A 21773-nucleotide genomic window follows, 5' to 3' on the forward strand; every position below is an offset into this window, starting at 1 on the left:
TAGTAAAATGCCTTGGCTAGAAAAGCCATAGGTTCTCCTAGGCGACCCTTCCCCACCCTCCCACCCCGACCCCCGCCAAAGTTCTAGGGCCAGCTTGGTGTATGGTTATTGTTTCCTGTAGCTTGAGCTGCTTTTGGGGTGTGTGAGATGGGGGGGAGGCACTCCAGTAACCTCAGAAACTTGGTTGTGGGTCCTGGCCAAGAAGCATATGAACTTCCCCAGAGGGTGGATATTCCAGGCAGGCCTCCATCCTCCTGTGACTGGCTTGGATGAGGGGCTTGGAGGGGACCAAGAGCCTCAGTTGGAGCGGGGAACAGATTCTTCGCCTTTCACTCCTTGCAGCAGGCAGAGCTCCTGTGTCATCCAGCTTAAGGAAAAACGGGGCCAGCTGGTCAGAGGATGCAGCTAAAACAGGTACAAATACTGCTAGAGATGGTCCTGGAAGTTGCTACCAAACAAGGACCCCCTCTGGGGTCCCGATTCCCCCTCCGAAGGGAAGTTTCCATGCTAATGAAATGCTGCACTTGAGTCCTCCTCCACCTGGAGGCAGTTGTGTACATGGGACCCAAAGCCTGGCCCTTCAAGCCGTTGGCCCGACCTTTCGGTCCCTGTACTGGGCGGTGTGCTCGCTGCATAGGCCTTTCGACGCTCCCACCCAGAAATGACGACAGGGCCAGTGAGGCTGACAGTCTTGCTGTAATTGGGAGAAAATGGGCTGCAGCACATTTGGCAGAGAGAGTCACCAGCAGCCAGAGTTGGGGTTGTGCAGGCAGCCGAGGGGCTCAGGGCCCCCTGCCTCACGTGGTGAAGAAAGGAAGAAGAAAGGTCAAATTCTAACCCAGATGGGAAAGTTGGTCCCAGGGGGGCAGTTTCGCTTCCTCTCCTCACTCGCAGGAAGGTGGGGAAACGGCATCATCTCCCCTTGCTGCCAAAGTTTCCTTTGGAAGAGGCTGGGGAGTTTCTAAAAATCTCCTACCTAGTGGAGACAACCTCCTCCACAGGCCCCCAGTTGGCCTCTGTTCTCTTCCAGCCACTTCACAGCAGAGTACAAATCCAGAACCGTGTGTTTCGTGGGCCTGAGGGTGGTGAGGGGAGGACAGGGTGGCCAGAGGCAAAGGGTCAGGGGTCAGGGGCAGTGGCCATTCTCAGCAGTTCTAGGGAAACAGGGCCTTTCTCCCCAGCACCCTGCACAGGCTCAGTGGCAGCACTGGCCACCTGCCCTCCCAAAAGGGTTCCAAACCCCCACGAAGTGCCTCAGAGTAGAGAGGGTTCAGGCAAGGAAGACCACAAAGATGATGAAGAAGACAATGAGGATGAGGAAGATTTTGACCATGAGCCACCGGTTAGAGGTGACCGACTGGAAGTACTTGAGGATCTCTGAATGGGCGGCGTCAACATCCAGCTGGGCTCCCAGCACGTTCTCGTCGATCCTGGGGACAGAGCCAAAAGAGGAAAGAGAAGGACACTGGGTTAAAAAGAAGGCTATTATAGTATAGTTACGGACATGGGAAGATAGTCACAACGTGTGGGAGTGGGAAGTACGTACATACACTGTGATCCCATTTTTGTGTGTATGCACTTGTGTCCAGAGAAAGCTCTGGAAGGGCAACGTAGACAAGTCTTGGCTCTGGTTTGAAAATTAGCTCTGCAACTTATTAGCTTATGATCTTGAGCCAGTCATTCAGCCTCCCGACTCATTTTCCTCAACTGCAAAGGAGGGAAAATGAGGATACACCAACCCGGCCTCTCCGGTTGTTGTCAGCCTTAAATGAGTTAACAGGAGGTGCCCAACCCTTAGTAAGAGCCGCCAAAATGTTGGCTATTTGAATTTTTTGCTCATCAGGATTTATTGGTTTTCGTCTAAAAAACAGTATTGAATTTGTAACAAGGCGGGGGGGGGGGGAACGGCCATAGATCATTAGAGTTAGGAAATCCCAGCTCTGAGTTAAGACAGGAAGAAAAACTGCATGATATGGACAGGAAGTCAGGGGAGAAGAAAAGCCCTGCAATTAGTCGAACATGTCTCTCCAGCATATAGAGAAGTCCTCAGATGAAGGGCCACCTCTTGAGACACTGCTGAGGAAAATAAAACATTTCCCTGCCAAACTGCATATGCAATCCTGAAAACCCAATACAAACCCAGGTCTTTGCAAAGGGAGTCCCTGGGAGCAGAGACCTCTGTGAGCTCTGGGGACAGAAAAGGTGGAGCCTTGTAATCCAGTTGGAACATGAGAGGCTGGGCCAGTGGCTGTAAGCCCAAGGTCCTCAGAAGGTGCTCGTGAGAACTGTGAACTAATCTCTGTCCAAATACAAGAGCCCAGGGGTGCCGGCTGGCTTATTCAAAAGAGCATGTGACTCTTGATCTTGGGGTTGTTGAGTTCAAGCCCCGTGTTAAGTGTAGAGATTACACACATGAATACATTTAAAAAGAATTCAGATACAGGAGCCTGGACTGTACATGATTGCCTATTTATATCAGAGTGGCTAACTAAATTAGTATCAGGTTTCCTACCTTTGGGCTGGAATTTCATTTCTCAGTGTGGATTCCACTGTGATACCCCAGAAAGCTCATCTTGACCATTAGGAATGGCTTTACTTAACAAAAATGGATAGTCAATGCAGTCTGGCATAAGAAAGATTTTAAACTTTTTTATTTTATTTATTTATTTAGAGAGAGACAGAGAGAGAGTGTGCACAGGGGAGGGGCAGAGAGAGAGGGAGAGAGAATCCCAAGCAGGCTCCACACTGTCAGTGCAGAGCCCGCCTCAGGGCCCGAAACCACAAACCATGAGATCACGACCCAAGCCGAAATCAAGCATAGGACACCCAACCGACTGAGCCACCCAGGCGCCCTTGGCCTAAGAAAGATTTTAAATGGGAATCCATGAATGAAAACTAATGGGAGAGGGTACTGGTGGTGAAAAAGTAGGTATTGGCAGGATACTCGGAGAAAGTAGGGGGGAGTAAAGATGGAAATGACGGGGGTGGAAAATAATGGCTTGGGAAGAAGGCTGAAGAAAATAGAAAGGGAACAAGTCTGCAAGGTGGGGAGGACAAAGGGGTGGATGGATGGAGAGGCAGGAAAACCCAGAGCACGAGAAGGTGTGTGTACGTTGGGGGTGACAATAAAAAGGAGGTTGAATGGAAGAAAACACTAAACCTAGGGACTGGAAAGATTATTTGACCACAATTCAGAGATCTGAGACTTTAGTTTTCCGAGTGTAAGTTTCCCCAAAGCTTCCTAAGGACCAACAGAGGAGTTGGGTCATGTTCAGAGGATACAGAAACTGCCTTTAAGGAGCTCCACAAGGCCAGGTTTAGGAAATCTGACTGTAATGACAAAATAATGATGGGGCACCCGGGTGGCTCAGCTGGTTGTGAGTAACTCTGGCTCAGGTCATGATCCCATGGTTCATGGGTTCGAGCCCCATGTCAGGCTCTGTGCTGACAGCTCAGAGTCTGGAGCCTGCTTCGGATTCTGTGTCTCCCTCTTTCTAACCCCTCTCCCGCTCACACTCTGTCTCTAAAATAAATATTAAAAAATAATAACAATGATGATGGCGGCGCCTGTGTGACTCAGTAGGTTAAGTGTCCAACTTCGGCTTAGGTCATGATCTCATGGTTCGTGAGTTCGAGCCTCACATTGGGCTCTGCACTGATGGTGCAGAGCCTGCCTGGGATAATCTTCCTCCCTTTCTCTCTGCCCCCTCCCTCCCTGGCTCAAAATAAATAAACATAAAATAATAATGGTAATGGATTATCTTACATTGAATAAAAATAATCCATTATTCCTAGTAATGTTTAAAGAGAAAAACCTCCTTTTTAAAAAATTTTTTTTAACATTTGTTTATTTTTGAGAGAGAGAGAGCACACACGAGCATTGGAGGCGCAGAGAGAGAGGGAGACACAGCATCTGAAGCAGGCTCCAGGCTCTGAGCTGTCAGGACAGAGCCTGATGTGGGGCTCGAACCCACGAACCACAAGATCATGACCTGAGCTGAAGTCAGACACTTAACTGAGTCACCCAGGCACCCAAGAAACCTTAAAAAAAAAAAAAAGAAATGGGGGGGAGGCACCTGTGCGGCTCAGTTAAGCGTCCGACTTTGGCTCAGATCACAGTCTCACGGTTCATGAGTTTCAGCCCTACATCGGGCTCTGTGCTGACAGCTCAGAGCCTGGAGCCTGCTTCAGATGCTGTGTCTCCCTCTCTCTCTACCCCTCCCCCGCTCTCACTCTGTCTCTCTCTCCCTGTCTCTCAAAAACAAATAAATATTAAAAAGATTTTTTTTAAATTTTTTTAAATGTTTATTTGTTTTTGAGAGAGAGACAGAATGTGAGCAAGGGAGGAGCAGAGAGAGAGGGAGACACAGCATCTGAAGCAGGCTCCAGGCTCTGAGCTGTCAGCATAACAGGGCTCAAACTCAGGAACCGTGAGATCATGACCCCAGCCGAAGTTAGAATGCTCAACTGACTGAACCACCCAGGCGCCCTGAGAAAGCTCCTTCTTTACAGAAGGATTCCAGCTGTAAAAATGTAGCAGAGAGGAAAGAATAAGAGAATTGCCATGTTGCCATATACAATGTTACAAATGAATCAGGCAAGGACCCTCATGGGCGGAAGGAGCTGCAAGTTCACACAGACTCAAATCATCACCCCATGGAAAACTTGGTGGGATGGTCACCACAGTCAACAAGTGACCAAACCTGGCATCGCCAAGAAAAGGATGACCTCACCACGTGCCTACTGATAACAATCACCTACACAGCTGGCCAAAAATCTAGAACCTACAACCAATCGTGAGGAAACACTGGATAAATACACGTGTGGGACTTTCTGTAAGAGGCACTGGCCTCTTGAAAGTCCGTGCCACGAGAAGCAGAGCTTCAGAAGGCAGTCTAAAGAGGCAAAACAATCAAATGCCACCTGTCAATACTGCCTGGGTCTTAAATTGAAGGGGGGAAATGCTTTTAGCATTTGAGCGACTCTTTTCTAGCCGTTTAAAAAAAATTTTTTTTAATGTTTATTTATTTTTGAGACAGACCATGAACGGGGGAGGGTCAGAGAGAGAGGGAGACACAGAATCCGAAGCAGGCTCCAGGCTCTGAGCTGACAGCACAGAGCCTGACGCGGGACTCGAACCCACAGACCGTGAGATCATGACCTGAGCCGAAGTCGTAGACTCAACCAACTGAGCCACCCAGGCGCCCCCTTTTCTAGCAGTTTTTAAGAACAGCTGGGGAAATTTCAGTATGCACTAAATACTGGACAGTGCTAGAGAACTGTTCGTTTTCTTAGCTATGATAATGGCATTGTGGCCGGTCAGGAGAATACCAGACCTTGGCAGATGTGTGCCAAAGTATTCAGGGATAAAAACATCATGATCTTTGCACTTACTTTCAAATGATTCAGAATTAAAAAAAAAAAAAAAAAAAGAGAAGGAAAGCAAATACGATAAAATACTAAGCGAATCTGGGTAAAAGGAACATATAGGTGTTCATTGTACTATTCTCCCCACTTTCCTAGTTAGAAATTTCATAATTTATAAAATGGTGTGAAAAAGAAAACAAAGAGAGTAACAGATCAGCAGTTTTCATACCCGTAGAAAAAATAAGAAACACCTTTGGGGTGCCTGGGTGGTTCGGTCGGTTGGGCATCCGACTTCGGCTCGGGTCATGATCTCACAGTTTGTGAGTTCAAGCCCTGCGTTGGGCTCTGTGCTGACACCTCAGAGCCCGGAGCCTGCTTCAGATTCTGTGTCTCCCCCTCTCTCTGCCCCTCCCCTGCTCAGGCTCTGTGTCTCTCTGTCTCTCAATAATAAATAAATGTTAAAAAAATTTTTTTTTCTTTTTAAAGAAACACCTTTTAGGCATCCCCTAAATGAAAATTCTCATGTCTCACGTCTAGAAAGTCTAGGATGGGACCCAGGAATCCACACACTGAAGAACTTAGGACTAAATTACTTTTTTTTTTTTTAAGTTTATTTCATTTATTTATTTTGAGAGAGAGAAAGAGAGATCAAGGGAGGGGCACAGAGGGAGAGAGAGAATCCCAAGCAGGTTCCACACTGTCAGCGCAGAGCCTTATGTGAGGCTCAAGCTCACAAACTATGAGATCATGACCCAAGCTGAAATCAAGAGTCAGATGCCCAACCAACTGAGCCACCCATGTGCCCCTACATCAGTGGTTTCTAAAGAGGGTGCTCAAATCCAGATCTACCGGCATGCAGGAAGCAAAGAGAAGAATGTTTAGGTCTATTTTATTATTATTATTTTTTTAACGTTTATTTATTTTTGAGACAGAGAGAGACAAAGCATGAACGGGGGAGGGTCAGAGAGAGGGAGACACAGAATCTGAAACAGGCTCCAGGCTCTGAGCCGTCAGCACAGAGCCCGACGCGGGGCTCGAACTCACGGACCGCGAGATCATGACCTGAGCCGAAGTCGGCCGCTTAACCGACTGAGCCACCCAGGCGCCCACGTTTAGGTCTATTTTAAAACTTTCATCCTTTGAGGGGGCCCCTGGGTGGCTCAGTTGGTTAAGCGTCCAGCTTCAGCTCTGGTCATGATCTCACGGTTTGTGGGTTCAAGCCCCGTGTCGGACTCTGTGCTGACAGCTCAGAGCCTGGAATCTGCTTCAGGTTTTGTGTCTCCCTCTCTCTCTCTGCCCCTCCCCCGCCTGCACTGTCTCTCTCAAAAATAAATAAACATTAAAAACAAAATTTAAGAGGCCCCTGGGTGGCTTAGTTGGTTGAGGCCTCCCTCATCAGGGAGGCCACAGACTCCCCCAAAGTCTCTTCTGAGTATCAGACCACACATCACATGCCACTCGGATGTCCCATCTGGCACTCGGCATGTCCAGAACAAAGCTCGTCCCTTTACCCAGCGCCAATCTACTTCATCCTGTATTCTCGCCCTGAGCACAAACTCCTTGCTGTGGCGCACCGGTCCTTTGCGGCCCTGCCCCCTCCGGTTTCCTCCCTCACCACCCCCCATGCTCTGTGCGGTAGCGCTGCATTCTTGGAATCCACCCAAGCTCTTTTTCATTTCTGAGCTGGTCCTCCCCGCCCCCCCTACCCCAGAGAATGGCCTTTTCTTTCTCCTTCTTCGGCTGGCATTCCTCCTCAAGACTTAGCTCGGTATTTTTTACTTCTAGAAAGAGGTACCTAGTCTGAGTTCCCTTATCTCCTTCACTTCCTTCCCTTCCCATGCTGAACTGTAACTGTCAGCGTATGACGCTCCGAGTGGACATGAGCTCCACGAGGACCAGGACTGTCTTTCACCGTCCTATCCCCAGATCCAGCAGGACTAGCGCGCAGCCGCGACAACAGGTGTTTGCTAAACCAACGACCAAATGAATACTAACGCTGAAAGATACTTACGACGCTGTTGCAAGGAAGACTAGAAGGTCAAGTTGCACGCGTGCTATCGTGTTAACTATTTAAAACACGTACGCGATGGACACAGAACCCCAATATCTTTTATAATTCTGTCTCACTGGATCTACAGTAATATTCTAACATTCAAAATACATCACAGCCTGAGGAGCTGTGCAGTGTCTGTGGAACAAGCCAGTAAGGAGTTCCCGAGGTACCAGCTGAACCAAGTAAGTGTCAGTCTTTTGAAGTCTCTTGATTCTAAGACCAAGACAGCTGTACTCACAGCACCTTATAAATGGCCGGTACCATAGTTGTTGAATAAATAAACATCCTATTAACCAGTGGTTCTCAAACTTGGACGCTCATCAGAACCCTCTGAGCTTACAGGTCATGATCTCACAGTCTGTGGGTTCGAACCCCGCGTCGGGCTCGGTGCTGACAGCTCGGAGCCTGGAGCCTGCTTCGGATTCTGTGTCTCCCTCTCTCTCTGCCCCTCCCCTGCTCTCTCTCTCTCAAAAATAAAACATTAAAGAAAACATTTAAAACAAATAAATAAAAGAACCCTCTGAGCTTACATAAAAATGGGAGATTCCTGGTGGGCCACTCTCCTCACAGGCACGGAATCTGAATCTCCAAGTGTGAGGCCAGGGACCTATCTTCTTCACCTCTGCCTAATTAAATATGTGAGGCTGCTTAATGGATCGGTACAGGGAAACCTGCTTTGTACAAATCCAGGTGTTCACCAGTTTCACTCGACCTATACCCCAGGGTGAAAGCACTCTGCTAGGCGCCCTGGGGAATAAAGATCAACCAAGACTGCGTGCTGCTAAAAGGCAGAAGAGCAAGTGGGCAGGCACGCGGAGCCGTGTGGATTCCTCTACCTCCCACATCTCCCTCTGCCCCTCTCTCTGCCACTGGCCCCCCTTGTACTGAGCTGAAGAGGCTGAAATTGTGTGAGGAACTGGGCGCGGTCTGAGTAAGTAACAGCCAAACAGTTCTGAAACTTTGTGAAAGATACAAATGTACACATTCAAGAGGCTCAGCCAACCCCAAGAAAGAGAAATGCAAAGAAAGTGACATCTGGACACATGCTGGTCAACTGCTGAAAAACAAAGACAAAACAAAACAAAACAAACAAAAAACCCCCAAACAACTGAAAAATAGCCAGAGAGAAAGACATCACATAAACAGTTCATGTTACCACTGTCTTCTCATTAAGAACAAAAAAGACCAAAAGAGAGTAGAGTGGTACATCTGAAGTGCTTAAAGAGAAAAACCATAAATCCAGAATTCTATAACCAGGGGAAACATCTTTCTCTATAGAATGAGGGTAGGGTCGCCTAGCTGGCTCAGCCAGTGGAGCCTGCGGCTCTTGAACTTGGGGTTGTGTGTTCACACTGGGCATAGAGCCTACCTTTAAAAACACAAAACAGGGGCACCTGGGTGGCCCAGTCAGTTGAGCGTCCGACTTTGGCTCAGGTCATGATCTCGCGGGTCCATGAGTTTGAGCCCCTCGTTGGACTCTGCTGACAGCTCAGAGCCTGGAACCTGCTTCAGATTCTGTGTCTCCCTCTCTCCCTGCCCCTCCCCTGCTTGTGCTCTGTCTCTCTCAAAAATAAATAAAACTTAAAAAAAAAAAAACGGGGTGCCTGGGTGGCTCAGTTGGTTAAGCATCCGACTTCGGCTCAGGTCATGATCTTGCGGTTTGTGAGTTCAAGCCCCACGTCGGGCTCTGTGCTGACAGCCTGGAGCCTGCTTCTGATTCTGTGTCTCCCTCTCTCTCTGCCCCTCCCCTGTTCACAGTCTGTCTGTCTCTCTCTCTCAATAATAAATAAGCATTAAAAAATTAAAATAAATAAAAATAACAACAACAACAACAACAAAAAACAACTACAAAACAGGGGCGCCAGGGTGGCTCAATCGGTTAAGTGTCCTGACTTTTCAGCTCAGGTCATGATCTCATGGTCTGTGGGATCGAGCCCCGCGACAGCTCTTTGCTGACAGTGTGGAGCCTGCTTGGGATTCTCTGTCTCCCTCTCTTGGCCCCTCCCCAGCTCGTGTGTGCACACATGCTGCTATAATACTCTCTCTCTTTCAAAATAAATAAACATTTAAAAAAAAAAAAAAAAAACAAAAGAGGGGTACCTGGGTCACTCAGTTGATTAAGCATCCAACTTCAACTCAGGTCGTGATCTCACGGTTTGAGTTCAAGTGCAGCATCGGGCTCTGCACTATTCAGAGCCTGCTTGGGATTCTCTCTGCCCCACCTCTCTCCACACACTGTCTGTCTGTCTGTCTCTCTCAAAATAAATAAATTCAAAGAAGAGAGAGAGAGAGAGAGAGAGAGAGAGAGAGAGAGAGAGAGAGAGAGAGACAGACAGACACCTGGTTGGCTCAGTATGTTAAGCATCTGACTCTTGGTTTCAGCTCAGGTCATGATCTCACAGTTCGTAAATTCCAGCCCTGCATTGGGCTCTGTGCTGGCGGTGTGGAACCTGCATGGGATTCTCAGTCTTTCCCTCTCTCTCTCTGCCTCTCCCCTGCGTGCACACTCTCTCTCTCAAAATAAATAAACTTAAAAAACAGAGGGAAAGAAGGGTGCCTGGGTGGCTCAGTTGGTTGAGCGCCGACTTCAGCTCAGGGCATGATCTTACAGTTCGGGAGTTCGAGCCCCATGTCGGGCTCTGCGCTGACAGACAGGAACCTGGAGCCTGCTTCAGATCCTGTGTCTCCCTCTCTTTCTGCCCCTCCCCCACTCATGCTCTATCTTTCTCTCTCAAAAACAAAAAACATTTAAAAAAAAAAAGGGGGGAAGAGAATAAAAGTGAAATAAAAAAATTTTCAGAGAAAAGAAAAGTAAAACAACATGTCAACAGATCTGCACTACAAAAAATGCTACAGAAAGTTCTTCAGGTTAAAGGGAAGTGATACCAGACAGAAACTAGATATCCAGGAACGAATGGAGAGCGCTGGAAATGGTCAACAGAGAAGTAAATCGAAGGACAATTTTTTCCTTTTAATTTCTGTGAAACAAAAACCATAATACTGGATTAGGGGATTTCGAATGTATGTAAGTGCAACAGATACGACAACTAGAGTGTAAAGGCTGGATGAGAGGGTTGCGAAGTTCTTCCATTTCACATGAAGGACACTGTAAAAGCTGATGATGTAATCCCTAGAGGAGCCACTTAAGAAAACAGGAAAAAGAAAAAGCAAATAGTAAAATGGTAGAAATCCAACCTTATCAAAAATTACACTAGTTTTATGGAATCACAAAAGACCCTGAATAGCCAGAGCAATCTTAAGAAAGAACAAAGCCAGAGATATCACACTCCCTGATTTCAAACTATACTACAAAACATTAGTAATCAGGGGTGCCTGGGTGGCTCAGTCGGTTAAGTGTCCAACTCACGGTATCGGTTCAAGTCATGATCTCATGGTTCATGGGTTCAAGCCCCATGTCGGGCTCCGCGCTGATGGTGCAGAGCCTGCTTGGGATTCTCTCCCTCCCTCTCTCTCTAGCCCTCCCCTACTTGCGCGCGCGCTCTCTCTCTCTCTCTCTCAAAATAAACGGTAAAAAAGAAAAAGAAAAAAAAAACTGTAGTAACTAATACTGGCACAAATGCAGACACAAAGATTAACAGAACATGAGAGAGAGCCCAGGAATACATCCACCCATGTAACATCAATTGATCTACAACAAAGGAGATAAGACTATACAATGGGTAACTGTCAGACAATCACTTCAATAAATGGTGTTGGGAAAACTGGACAGCTCCATGCAAAAGAATGAAACTGGACCACTTTCTTACACCATACACAAAAAGAAACTCAAAATGGATTAAAGACTTGAATGTCAGACCTGAAACCATAAAAATCCTAGAAGAAACCATAGGTGGTAGACTCCTTGACGTCACTTAGCGCGATGTGTTTTGGACCCAATGTCGCAGGCAAGGGCAACAAAGGCATAAATAACAAATGGGAGTACAACCAAACTAAAGAGCTTTTGCACAACAAAGAAAATGATCGGCAAAGTTCGTTTCTACTGCGAGGGAGAAAAGTTTGCAAGTCATATATCTGATAAGGGGCCAATATCTAAAATAGAGAATGACCTTATACAACTCAACAGCAAGAACTCCATAAACAATCCAATTAAAACACGGGCAGAGTCCAAGTAGATGTTTTTCCAGCGAAGACATCCAGATGACCAACAAGCACATGAAAAGATGCTCAACATCACTCATCAGCATGCAAACCAGAACCACAATGAGATACATGACTTCCTACCTGTCAGAATGGTTAAAAAAAACAAAAGAAAGAAAGAACAAGTGTCGGCGAGGATGTGGAGAAAAGAAACCCTTGTGCACAGTTGGTAGAAATGTAAACTGATACAGAGATCACGGGAAACAGCATGAAGATTCCTCAGAAAATTAAAAATAGGGGCGCTTGGGTGGCTCCACCAGTTAAGTGTCCGACTCAACTTCAGCCCAGGTCATGATCTCACGGTTTGTGGGTTTGAGCCCCGTATTGGGATCTGTACCAATACTGCAGAGCCTGATTGGGATTCTCTCTCTCCCTCTGCCCACTACCCTCTCAAAATAAATAAATAAACTAAAAAAAAAAAAAAAAGAAAAATAGAACTACCATACAATCCAGTAATTCTACTGGGCGTTTATCCAAAAAACCCAACAAAAAAAGCCCTCCAAAAACTACTAACTCAAAACGATACATGCACCCCTATGTTCACTGGAGCATTATTTACAACAGCCAAGATATGGAAGAACCCTAAGAGTCCATCGATAGGTAACTACTCAGTCACTTTCTTAACACGTCATCCTGTTATAATTCTCCCTGTAGACCTTATCACTACCCAGAAATTTCTTGTCAATTCTTTTGAACAGCTGTCCTCACCTGCCCAATTGACTTCCGTACCTATACTATGGAGACTCCACAGTCTTACTCATCACTACATCCCCAACACCTAGAACGTCGCCGAGCATGAAACAGGTGCTCAGTAAACACTTGTTGAATGGATGGACTTGGCCCTGTGGGTGGGCCAGATTTACTCTACTCTTCCAAAGGGCATCAAGCTGTCCCGGGGGAGCTTTAGGATGCCACCCTATGGAGAGGAGAAGGTCCTTCTGTCTAGAGTGAAAGAGAGACTCTCACCTCTGAATGGTCTCTTCCTGCTCCTTAACCATGTGTGCCAACTGCTGAAAGATGGAGCCCAGCTCGACAATCGTGGACTCAATGTTCTGCATGGTGTCTGCCCGGCTCTGGATGTAGGAATCCTTCAGAGGAGAGAGAGCACACGTGAGCACTGGGAGCTTCCTCAGGGTAGAGCCTGCCTCTTTAGGACTGTCCCCGCTTGCCATTCCACGCAAGGCACATTTCAGCCCTTGCTGGTGGCCCACAGGGGAGGACAAAGGAGCATCTCCTCCCCAGTTCAGAGCCCAGGTACCTGCTCATCAATGAGCTGCAGCTGCTGGCTGGTCCGAGAGTCCATCATGTCAATGGCCACATCCCCGGAGGCACGGGACTCCGCCCCCAAGACCACAGCACTGCCCCCTACGGAGAGAAAGGAAAAGCACTTCTTAGGTTCAAAGCCCACATGCTCTGGATGTGAATCCCAGCTCTGGCACTTAATAGCCTTGTGACCCTGGACAAATCATTTAACCTCTCTGAGCCTCGGCTTCCTCCACTGTAAAATGGGGGATAGTAACAACTGCTTTCCCAGAGGGGGGTGGTGACAAGTGAGAGAGGGGAGCCTGGGTAGCTCAGTTGATTGAGCATCCAACTTTGGCGCAGGTCATGATCTCACAGTTTGTGAGTTCGAGCCCTGCATCGGGCTCGCTGCTGCCAGCACAAAGCCTACTTCAGATCCTTTGTCTCCTGCTCTCTCTGCCCCTCCCTGGCTTGTGCTCATCTCTCTCTCTCTCTCGCAAAAATAAACATTAAAAACAAAATTAAGTGAGAGAATGCGAATGAAGTAAGTGCACGAAAAGATTAGAAACCATCATCGTACTGCATGTGACTGACGTCAGCCCCAAACACGAGAACGTGGTAGACTGAGTGTGGATCACGAATGCCAGCAATGAGGTTTGACCTCTGAAAATCCTAGCACGTCCCTTGCTTGTCTGTTCTCCTACCCTACTGCTGCCATCACGGATTAGAGGATGCCATCAGAGCCAGAGGAACTGGGTCTTTCCCCTCAAGGCTCCCCTCATCACCTATGACTTACCCAGGTGGTTGGGGGCAAGGGGCAGGGCCGACACAGGTGCCCGGGAGAACTGCTCCCGCCGGTTCCTCTGCTGCTTCAGGTTCTGGGGTTGGGGAAGAAATGCAAAGGTCCTGAGGCCTCTGGGAAGCAGGCATGTTAGAGGGGCCCTCTTGTTGGTCCTTGACCCTGTTACCTTCACCCCTCCACTTGTTCCTGCCCCATCTCTCCCTTGGGCCCTTAACCCCAAACTCCTACCCCTCCTGCAGATTTTCCTTACCTCTGTCCTCACTTCTAAAACTGATTTGAAGTCATTGGACATCGAGGCCAGTTTCGACTAGAAGAAAAGGAGACAGAGGATCAGCCAAAGAAGACAACACCTTTCTCCCTTCTGCCTCCCCCTCTACCAACCCCAGGTCCCACCTGCAGGGAGACCACGATGGTGTTGGAATGCGTTTGCAGGTGCCGGCCGCTCTGGCTGCCCTTGGCCCTCACAAAATCCTGAAGCTGGGCAATTTGTTTGTTGAGGCTATTGATGTCCTAGGGAGAGCCAACAGAAAAACTGTTAACAAAGGGTTCCTCAGCCAATGTCTCTCCCGCATGGATGGCTCTGACATGGAGGGCAGGGCGGAAGTTACAAATGGGAGGGAGGGTGCTTCAGAGTCAGACCAGAAGGGCCTGCTAGGATGTTCCAAGCTCTGGACTTTGCTCTGGCTCAGTCCCTGCAGAGGAGAGCCAGAAGAGGCGAAATATGATCTCATCCATTTGTATACAAATTTTTTTTGAATGTTTATTTATTTTTGACAGAGAGACAGACAGACAGAACATGAGTGGGGGAGGGGCAGAGAGAGAGGGAGACACAGAATTCTACGCAGGTTGCAGGCTTTGAGCTGTCAGCACAGAGCCCGATGCAGCGCTTGAACTCATGGACAGCGAGATCATGACCTGAGCCGAAGTCGGATGCTCAACCGACTGAGCCACCCAGGCACCCCTGGTCTCATCCATTTGTAAATAAATGACTTGCTTACCCTCTTCGCCCTACAGCCCAATTCTACCCTGTGAGGCCAGGCACATGGCCACAGAACTGCTTCAAAGGCCAAAATCTCAAGCCCAGAGCACGCTGACTGACAAAGCACCTGTGCAGTAGGCAGGAGAAGGGAAGTCAAAGTCTCCACGATGGCCCAGAAACATCAACAAAATGCCTTTTATATACAGAATTCCGTTAAAAAATTATTATTGCGGGCAGTCTGGGTGCCTCAGTTGGTTAAGCAGCGACCCTTGATCTTGGCTCAGGTCGTGATCTCACAGTTCATGGGATGGAGCCCCACGTCAGGTTCTGTGCTGACAATGCAGAGCCTGCTTGGGATTCTCTCTCTCTCTCTCTCTCTCTCTCTCTCTCTCTCCACCGCTTTCCCACTCATACACACACTCTCAACATAAATAAACATTAAAAAAATATTTTTATTGCAAGAGAATGAAAGCTGTGACTTATCCGAGGTCACACATAAGGAGGTACCGTAGCACAGCCAGGCCTCCTACACCAGACCAAGGCATCCTCTGCCCCCCGATCTGGCTTGGCAAGTTACCAAGGGCCACATGAGACAAAAGAGATGAAGGAGGTGGCCACAGAGTGGCAGAGAAAGCTTGCCCAGGGGGTTGGGGGTGGGGAGCCCAGGGAGAAGAGGTCAGGAATAGTGAGTTCAAGGAATAGGCTGGAAGACAAACTGGATTAGGCAACTTCTAGAATTTCTCCAATAGGCCCCAGGTAGTATTCCAGGTGCAACCATTCTTTTCTTTTTTATTTTTTTATAAGTTTATTTACTTATTCTGAGAGAGAGTGAGAGAGAGAGAATACCAAGCAGTCTCTGTACCAACACAGAGCCTGACGCAGGGCCCGAACTCATGAACCTCGCAACTGTGATCTGAGCTGTAAATCAAGGGTGAGACGCCTAACCAACTAAGCCACCCAGGTGTCCCCCTGCCCTACAGCAACCATTCCTGAGACCAATGGATGATTTTCACTGCTGGCTGGCTGTCCCTTCAGAGCTGATGCACCCTCCCTAGAGTCCCGTGGCCAAAACTGCATTCCAGGTTTTCCCCCCATAAAATCTCCTCCCCCAGAGTTCTAGTTTAGAAAACGGCACCACTTCCCACCGAAGTGCCCAAGCTGGAAGCTTCTAAGTCACACATTCGTACCTCCTAAACACATCTATGTGCCACAACGCAGCCACACTCGGCTGATCGCTGACCAGGCACTCGGCACCTTATGTTCGTTTACTGTGTGCCACACGGCACACTACGTAGCTTATAACTTGCTCTTTGTGGTGAAACTTAACGTGGACGACAACTCCTAATCCCCCCACCTCCAACGAAAACCTGTTCCCCTTCTCCCTCCTTTTCTGTTTTGGTAAATGGCACCGCCAGTCGCCAGCTGCCCAGACCAAACGCTGGAGAGCCGTCCTCCTCTCTTTTCCCTTGATCCACATGGAGCCTACACAGAGCCCACAGAGAACCCAGCCGATTCCAACAGATGCTCCGAATCGAGCCGCTCAGCTACTTCTCTTCTAACCCTATTCTAGACCAAACCACCACCTTTGCTCTCTCAACTATAGCCAAGAGCCTCCTAAATGACCTTCCCCTTAAAGCCCACCCGCAACAATCCGCTCTCTACACAGCAACCACGGTGAGCTTTTGAACCAGAAATGGAGCAGGTCCTCCCTCTGCTGAAAATCTTCCAAGAGCTTCCATTCAAGTTAGAACGCAAACCAAATTCTTTGCGCAGCTTACACCTGACTCTGTGTGGTCCAGCCCTGTCCATTTCCCCAACCTCATCCCCTCCCAGTCTCCTTCTCACTTGCTCTGCTGCAGTCACACTGGCCTCTTTCACGTTTATCAGATGCATTAAGGTGGCCCACCCTTCAGGGCCTTTCCCTTTGCTATTCCCATTTTCTGGAAAGTGCTCCCACCAGATCTTTGGATAACTGGCTTTTCCTCTACCATTCAGGTCTCAGAGTCACTTCTCACAGACTATCCTTTCCTTTCCTTTTCTTTTTAATTTTATTTTAGAGAGAGAAAGAGAGTGTGAGCAGGGGAAAGAAGCAGAGGGAGAGGAAGAAAGAGAGGATCTTTTAAAAAAAAAAATTTTTTTTAACGTTTATTTTTGAGACAGAGAGAGACAGAGCATGAACGGGAGAGGGTCAGAGAGAGAGGGAGACACAGAATCTGAAACAGGCTGCAGGCTCTGAGCGGTCAGCACAGAGCCCGACGCGGGGCTCGAATTCACGGACCGTGAGATCATGACCTGAGCCGAAGTCGGACGCCTAACCGACTGAGCCACCCAGGCGCCCCAAGAGAGGATCTTTAAAAAAAAATTTTTTTTAATTTATTTTGAGAGAGTGGAGGAGAGGCAGAGACGGGGCCAGAGGATCCAAAGCAGGCTCTGTGCTGACAGCAGAGAGCCTGACCCAGGGCTTGAACCCAAGAACTGTGAGATCCTGACCCGAGCCAAAATCAGATGCTCAACTGACTGAGCCACCCAGGCGCCCCAAGAAAGAGAGGATCTTAAGCAGCCTCCACGCTCAGCACAGAGCCTGATATGGGGCTCGATCCCGTGATCCTGGGATCACGACCTGAGCTGAAATCAAGAGTCAGACGCTCATCCAACTGAGCCACCCAGGCGCCCCTCACAGATGATCTTATATCACCCCATCTAAAGTAGGCCCCTACCCTGAGGAACTCACTTCCCTTATGTCTTTAATAGGATTCACTACTCTGAAGTCGTCTGACAAATTCTATTGTCGAGTTTCAGATAGGAAATCCTCAAGGGGAGGTACCCCATCTGTCTTGTTCACTGGGGAGTCCCCCAGAACCAGGCAGCTAAAACTCACTCCATCACGTGAGTGACTCCAAAAACAAACAACTGAATCCTCACATCCACCCTACGAGGTGGGTGCTGTTATCAGCCCCCTCTTATTTCCGAGGGCACTGAAGCTCAGAGTAGTCAGGCAGCTTACCCAAGGGTACACCATAACCAATGGACTGTCTGAGAACAGGCTGTGGTTCTTCAAAGCTTACGCAATAGCGCCCCAATAGTTCATGGTATCCTCTCTCTCCTACCCTGCATGGCACCTCTTGAACACGTCTGCCCTGGCCTTTGCCACCATCATCTTTTCACTGGACAGCGGCAGCAGCCTCCTCCCTGGCCTCTCTGCCCATCCATGCTCCAGGCTGGTATTTCCCCCCGGCGGTCATTCAGTCAACAAATACGGAGCACCTTTTCTACACCAGACGCTATTACAGGCAACTGGGATACATCTATGAGCAAGACGAAAAAATAGCAAGAAAAAACTCTCCACTCTTGTGGCACTTATATTTTTCTCTTTTTTTCTTTTTTTTTTTTTTGGTTGGGGGCTGGGATGAGGTAGATGAGAGGGAACGGAAACAATAAATGTAAGTGAGGGGCGCCTGGGTGGCTTGGTCGGTTAAGCGTCCGACTCTGGGACTTCGGCTCAGGTCATGATCTCACGGCCTGTGAGTTCGAGCCCCACGTCGGGCTCTGTGCTGACCGCTCAGAGCCTGCAGCCTGTTTCAGATTCTGTGTCTCCCTCTGCCTCTGCCCCTCCCCTGTTCATGCTCTGTCTCTCTCTGTCTCAAAAATAAATAAACGTTGAAAAAAAAAAATTAAAAAATAAATAAATAAAATAAATGTAAGTGAGTTAATGATACAGAATATTAGAAAGTATCAAGTGCTATAAAAAGCACAGTTTGGGGGCGCCTGGGTGGCGCAGTCGGTTAAGCGTCCGACTTCAGCCAGGTCACGATCTCGCGGTCCGTGAGTTCGAGCCCCGCGTCGGGCTCTGGGCTCATGGCTCAGAGCCTGGAGCCTGTTTCCGATTCTGTGTCTCCCTCTCTCTCTGCCCCTCGCCCGTTCATGCTCTGTCTCTCTCTGTCCCAAGAATAAAATAAACGTTGAAAAAAAAAAATTAAAAAAAAAAAAAAAACAAAAAAAACCACAGTTTGGGGCACTGGAGCACTAAACAACACGCTCAGGGTAGGCCTCCCTGGGCAAACAACATCTGAGCAAAGACGTGAACTTTCTTTTATAAGCCATGCCTCTGAACCCTGTTTCCTTTGTCTGGAATGTTCTTCCACTGCCTCTACACAAGCCTTGACACCAGTTCAGATTTCACCCACCTCTGTAACATTTTTTCCCAGCGTCCTCAGACTGTCTCATTCATCTTTTTGAAGCTCTGTTTTGTGCCACTTGCCTTCTACTCATTCTAAGTACGAACGTACGGGACTAGATACCCCTTACAGACAATAAGCCCTCAGGGTGGAATTCTTGCCTCAGGTTTGTGAGGCAAGGGCCCAGCAGGGCTTTGTACACAGCACATGACCAAAGAGTGTCCACTGACTCAATGGATGAGCAAGGTCTTTGGGGCTGGCTCCAGAAACTTGCTCTGGACCTCCAAGACAAGGGGAAATTGATGAAAGCGATCTGACTGGAATGCTAGCTCCCAACAGCTAGCAGCTCACCTGTTTGATGATGTAAGTTAGCTCTTCGATTTCCACTGCTTTATCATCGAAGAGGGACTTGCGCTTTGCCACTGTAGAGACAAATGAGGCCAGGACGGGTGAGGTCAAAGACAAGGCTCAGGGAGTCCGGTTCCTTAGAGCTCTTTGGTTCACTGCCCCATCTCTGAAAGACCCCAAGAACTCACAGATCGTCAGCTTCTCCAGCTTGGCAAATGTGTTGCTGAGGTCTTTCCCGATGCGCCTGGAAGCAAGCATTAGTGAGGGCACTAGGAGAAAGAGCAGGACAGGACCTATTCCTATTCCCACATTAGCTCCCTCACAGCCAAGGCCACCAAAGGCAAGCCAACTCCTTCCCAGACACCGCACCACCCCACCACGTAACTTCTCTCAACTTACTTGGCCATGAGGGTAAATTCACTACGCTGCCGGACAGCACGCAGAGCCGGCTTGTTTGTCTGGATTCCATTCTGAAAAGCAACATCAAGAGGTGAAGCTTTAGTTCCCCCTCCCCATTTCCAGCTTTCGCTATTCCTCAGGTGCCCACTAAATTCTCTCTAGCTCTCGTACCGGACAGTCTAATCTTGTCAGTAGTTGTCACGTAGAGCTCAGGTTTGAGCACAGGTGGACCCAGGTTCAAATCTCGACTCCACCACTTACTAGCTGGAGGGGTTGGGGCAAGTGACATGCACCATTCTGAATATCTATTTCCTCTTGTATAAAATGCAGTTGCTGGAATCAAGCAGCATCAGGGCTATAAAGTACTTTAGTCATATACCTGGTACGTTATAAGCACTAAATAAACGACAGGCACTATTAACATTCTGTTTCTCCAGTCAGGAAATCAAAGAGGATAACTGGAAAGCTCTTGGTGATCATACAGAAGAGCAGTAAAAATCTTTCAAATTACAGTCACTCAGGGCCCACTTTGATTCAGAAAGTCTGGACTGAAACCAGGGAATCTAATTTTTTAAAAAGCACTGCGAAGGAATTTTGACACAAATTACTTATCAGGAAAACTTCTTTCATTTTACAGATATAAAAACTGAGGTCCCACTAGACTTTCTGGCCCAACATTCTGTGGTCACAGAGCAAACGTATGGTAAGGACTATTCCAGAACCAGTATTCAAAGTGCCTGTCTCTGAGCTAAAGGCTCTTTCTAGAACGTGTTCCTTACCCAAACCAAAAATACTGCGGCCACCTCTCACCCTGAGATATTCCTTGCAAAGTAACAACCCTACCCTCTGGGGGATTTCTCACACAAAAAAAGTCGAGGTCCTTGCCTCTAGAGAGCTGGCCCACCCCATTCCCTGTTGCTTAGTAGATCCTCCAGCCCCCTCCAAGCTCGATCAGCTCTCCATCGCGTCACCCCCAAAATTCAGTCCCTCAACAGTGCTGGAGCACAGCCTCTCCCAGATTTCAGTAAGGCTCGCTCCTGCCTTTCCCACTCCTGGTCCTTACCTGACGGCTCTGCAGGGACTTGCAGGCAGACAGGAACTCCTGGGTCCGATCCCGGCAAGACATGGTGTTGGGAGGGGGAGGGACCAGGGCCGCTGGGGGGGGCAGAGGGGCGATGTCGCTGCTGCTACTGCCAGCAGTTGCAGGGGACAGGACCTGTGTCTTTGAGAGACCCAGGTAGACACCCTGATCCGTGTTCTTAGACCCGTAGCGTTTCCGCGGGATCATTGAGACGCATAACCTCGGACTGTTGTGGAGGGGAGAGTGTCATTCCCTAGGCAGCTTCCTTCCCCATAAATCCTTCCCCCACCCTCCCCCCGCCCCAGCCAGCAAATCCTCGGGTCCCTTCTGCACCTGGCACGGACTTTCGCGCCCAAAGCTACCCGCAGATCCTGGGGCCGGCCCACGGCGGGCAGGGGCCCGCTCTCCGACCCAATCGGTTCCCCCTCCTCAGACTCTTCTTCCAACTTGGCTCCGGCGGCCAGAGCGCGGGCCGGGGGCCTTGAAACAGAGACAGGGCCAGAGGCAGGTCCCGTGGCCCCGAGGCTCCAGCCCGGCCAGTGCAACTGCCCCAGGCCCTAACCGGGCCCTCTCGTATCCGCGGATCCCTTCGACTCCTCAGGGAGAAACGGTGACGGACCTCCTGAGGAGGACACACTTCGGTGGGCGGAAGGGGGAAAAATCTCTAGGTGTTTATTTGAAACAGGAAGTCCCACCCCCGCCCAAATCCCGCCTTCTGGGGGACTGCGACCACCGATTAGCTAATGCCGACGTCTTTCTCAACAGGGGCTTTCCTGATTGGACGACGAAGTATTCCCTCAGCCCGAGCCGGGCCGGCAGGACTTGCCCGCTCGCCCCAGGTTCCCTTCCCCCCATCCCGTCGCCGCCCCCGGAAAGCCGCTGCCCAGAGCGGACACGGTGGCCAGACCCCTTCTAGAGCGAGTCCTACCTCCTCTCTGCCGCCTGCCGCCGCCACCACTGCCACAGTCTCCCGGGTGGTCACCGCCTCCTCCCCAAGCGCTAAAGCCGCCGAAACCCGACCAAAGCCTAGAAGCCGCCACGTCACCCACACGTAACTCCACCCCCGGTGACGAGAAGGCGGTGCCACACCTTTTGGAGCACAGCAACCAGAGAGACACGCCCCCCACCAAAACGCAAGAGCAACTCCGCCCTCCCATTGGCTAGGCCGC

General features: G+C 49.1%; 1 protein-coding gene across 2 annotated transcripts; it reads right to left on the reverse strand.

Annotated features, from left to right (window-relative positions):
* Nucleotides 1–677: 677 nt before the first annotated feature.
* Nucleotides 678–21674, reverse strand: STX5 (syntaxin 5). 2 transcript variants are annotated; one of them, XM_030333951.2, is made up of 11 exons: nucleotides 21533–21674; nucleotides 20587–20830; nucleotides 19524–19594; nucleotides 19313–19368; nucleotides 19128–19198; nucleotides 14016–14132; nucleotides 13873–13929; nucleotides 13617–13698; nucleotides 12837–12943; nucleotides 12545–12666; nucleotides 678–1430 (listed from the first exon to the last, which is right to left on the reverse strand). In XM_030333951.2, exons 2-11 carry the CDS (start codon nucleotides 20809–20811, stop codon nucleotides 1271–1273), a joined length of 1068 nt encoding a protein of 355 aa, XP_030189811.1. In that variant the 5' UTR covers nucleotides 20812–20830; nucleotides 21533–21674; the 3' UTR covers nucleotides 678–1270. The 2 variants fall into 2 exon arrangements, with proteins under 2 accessions (XP_030189811.1, XP_030189812.1); XM_030333952.1 differs by lacking the exon at nucleotides 21533–21674 and adding an exon at nucleotides 20938–21389 and having other exon boundaries at nucleotides 1271–1430.
* Nucleotides 21675–21773: the final 99 nt, after the last annotated feature.

Source organism: Lynx canadensis, chromosome D1 (genome assembly GCF_007474595.2).
Source record: "Lynx canadensis isolate LIC74 chromosome D1, mLynCan4.pri.v2, whole genome shotgun sequence".
NCBI classification, from domain to species: Eukaryota; Metazoa; Chordata; class Mammalia; order Carnivora; family Felidae; genus Lynx; species Lynx canadensis.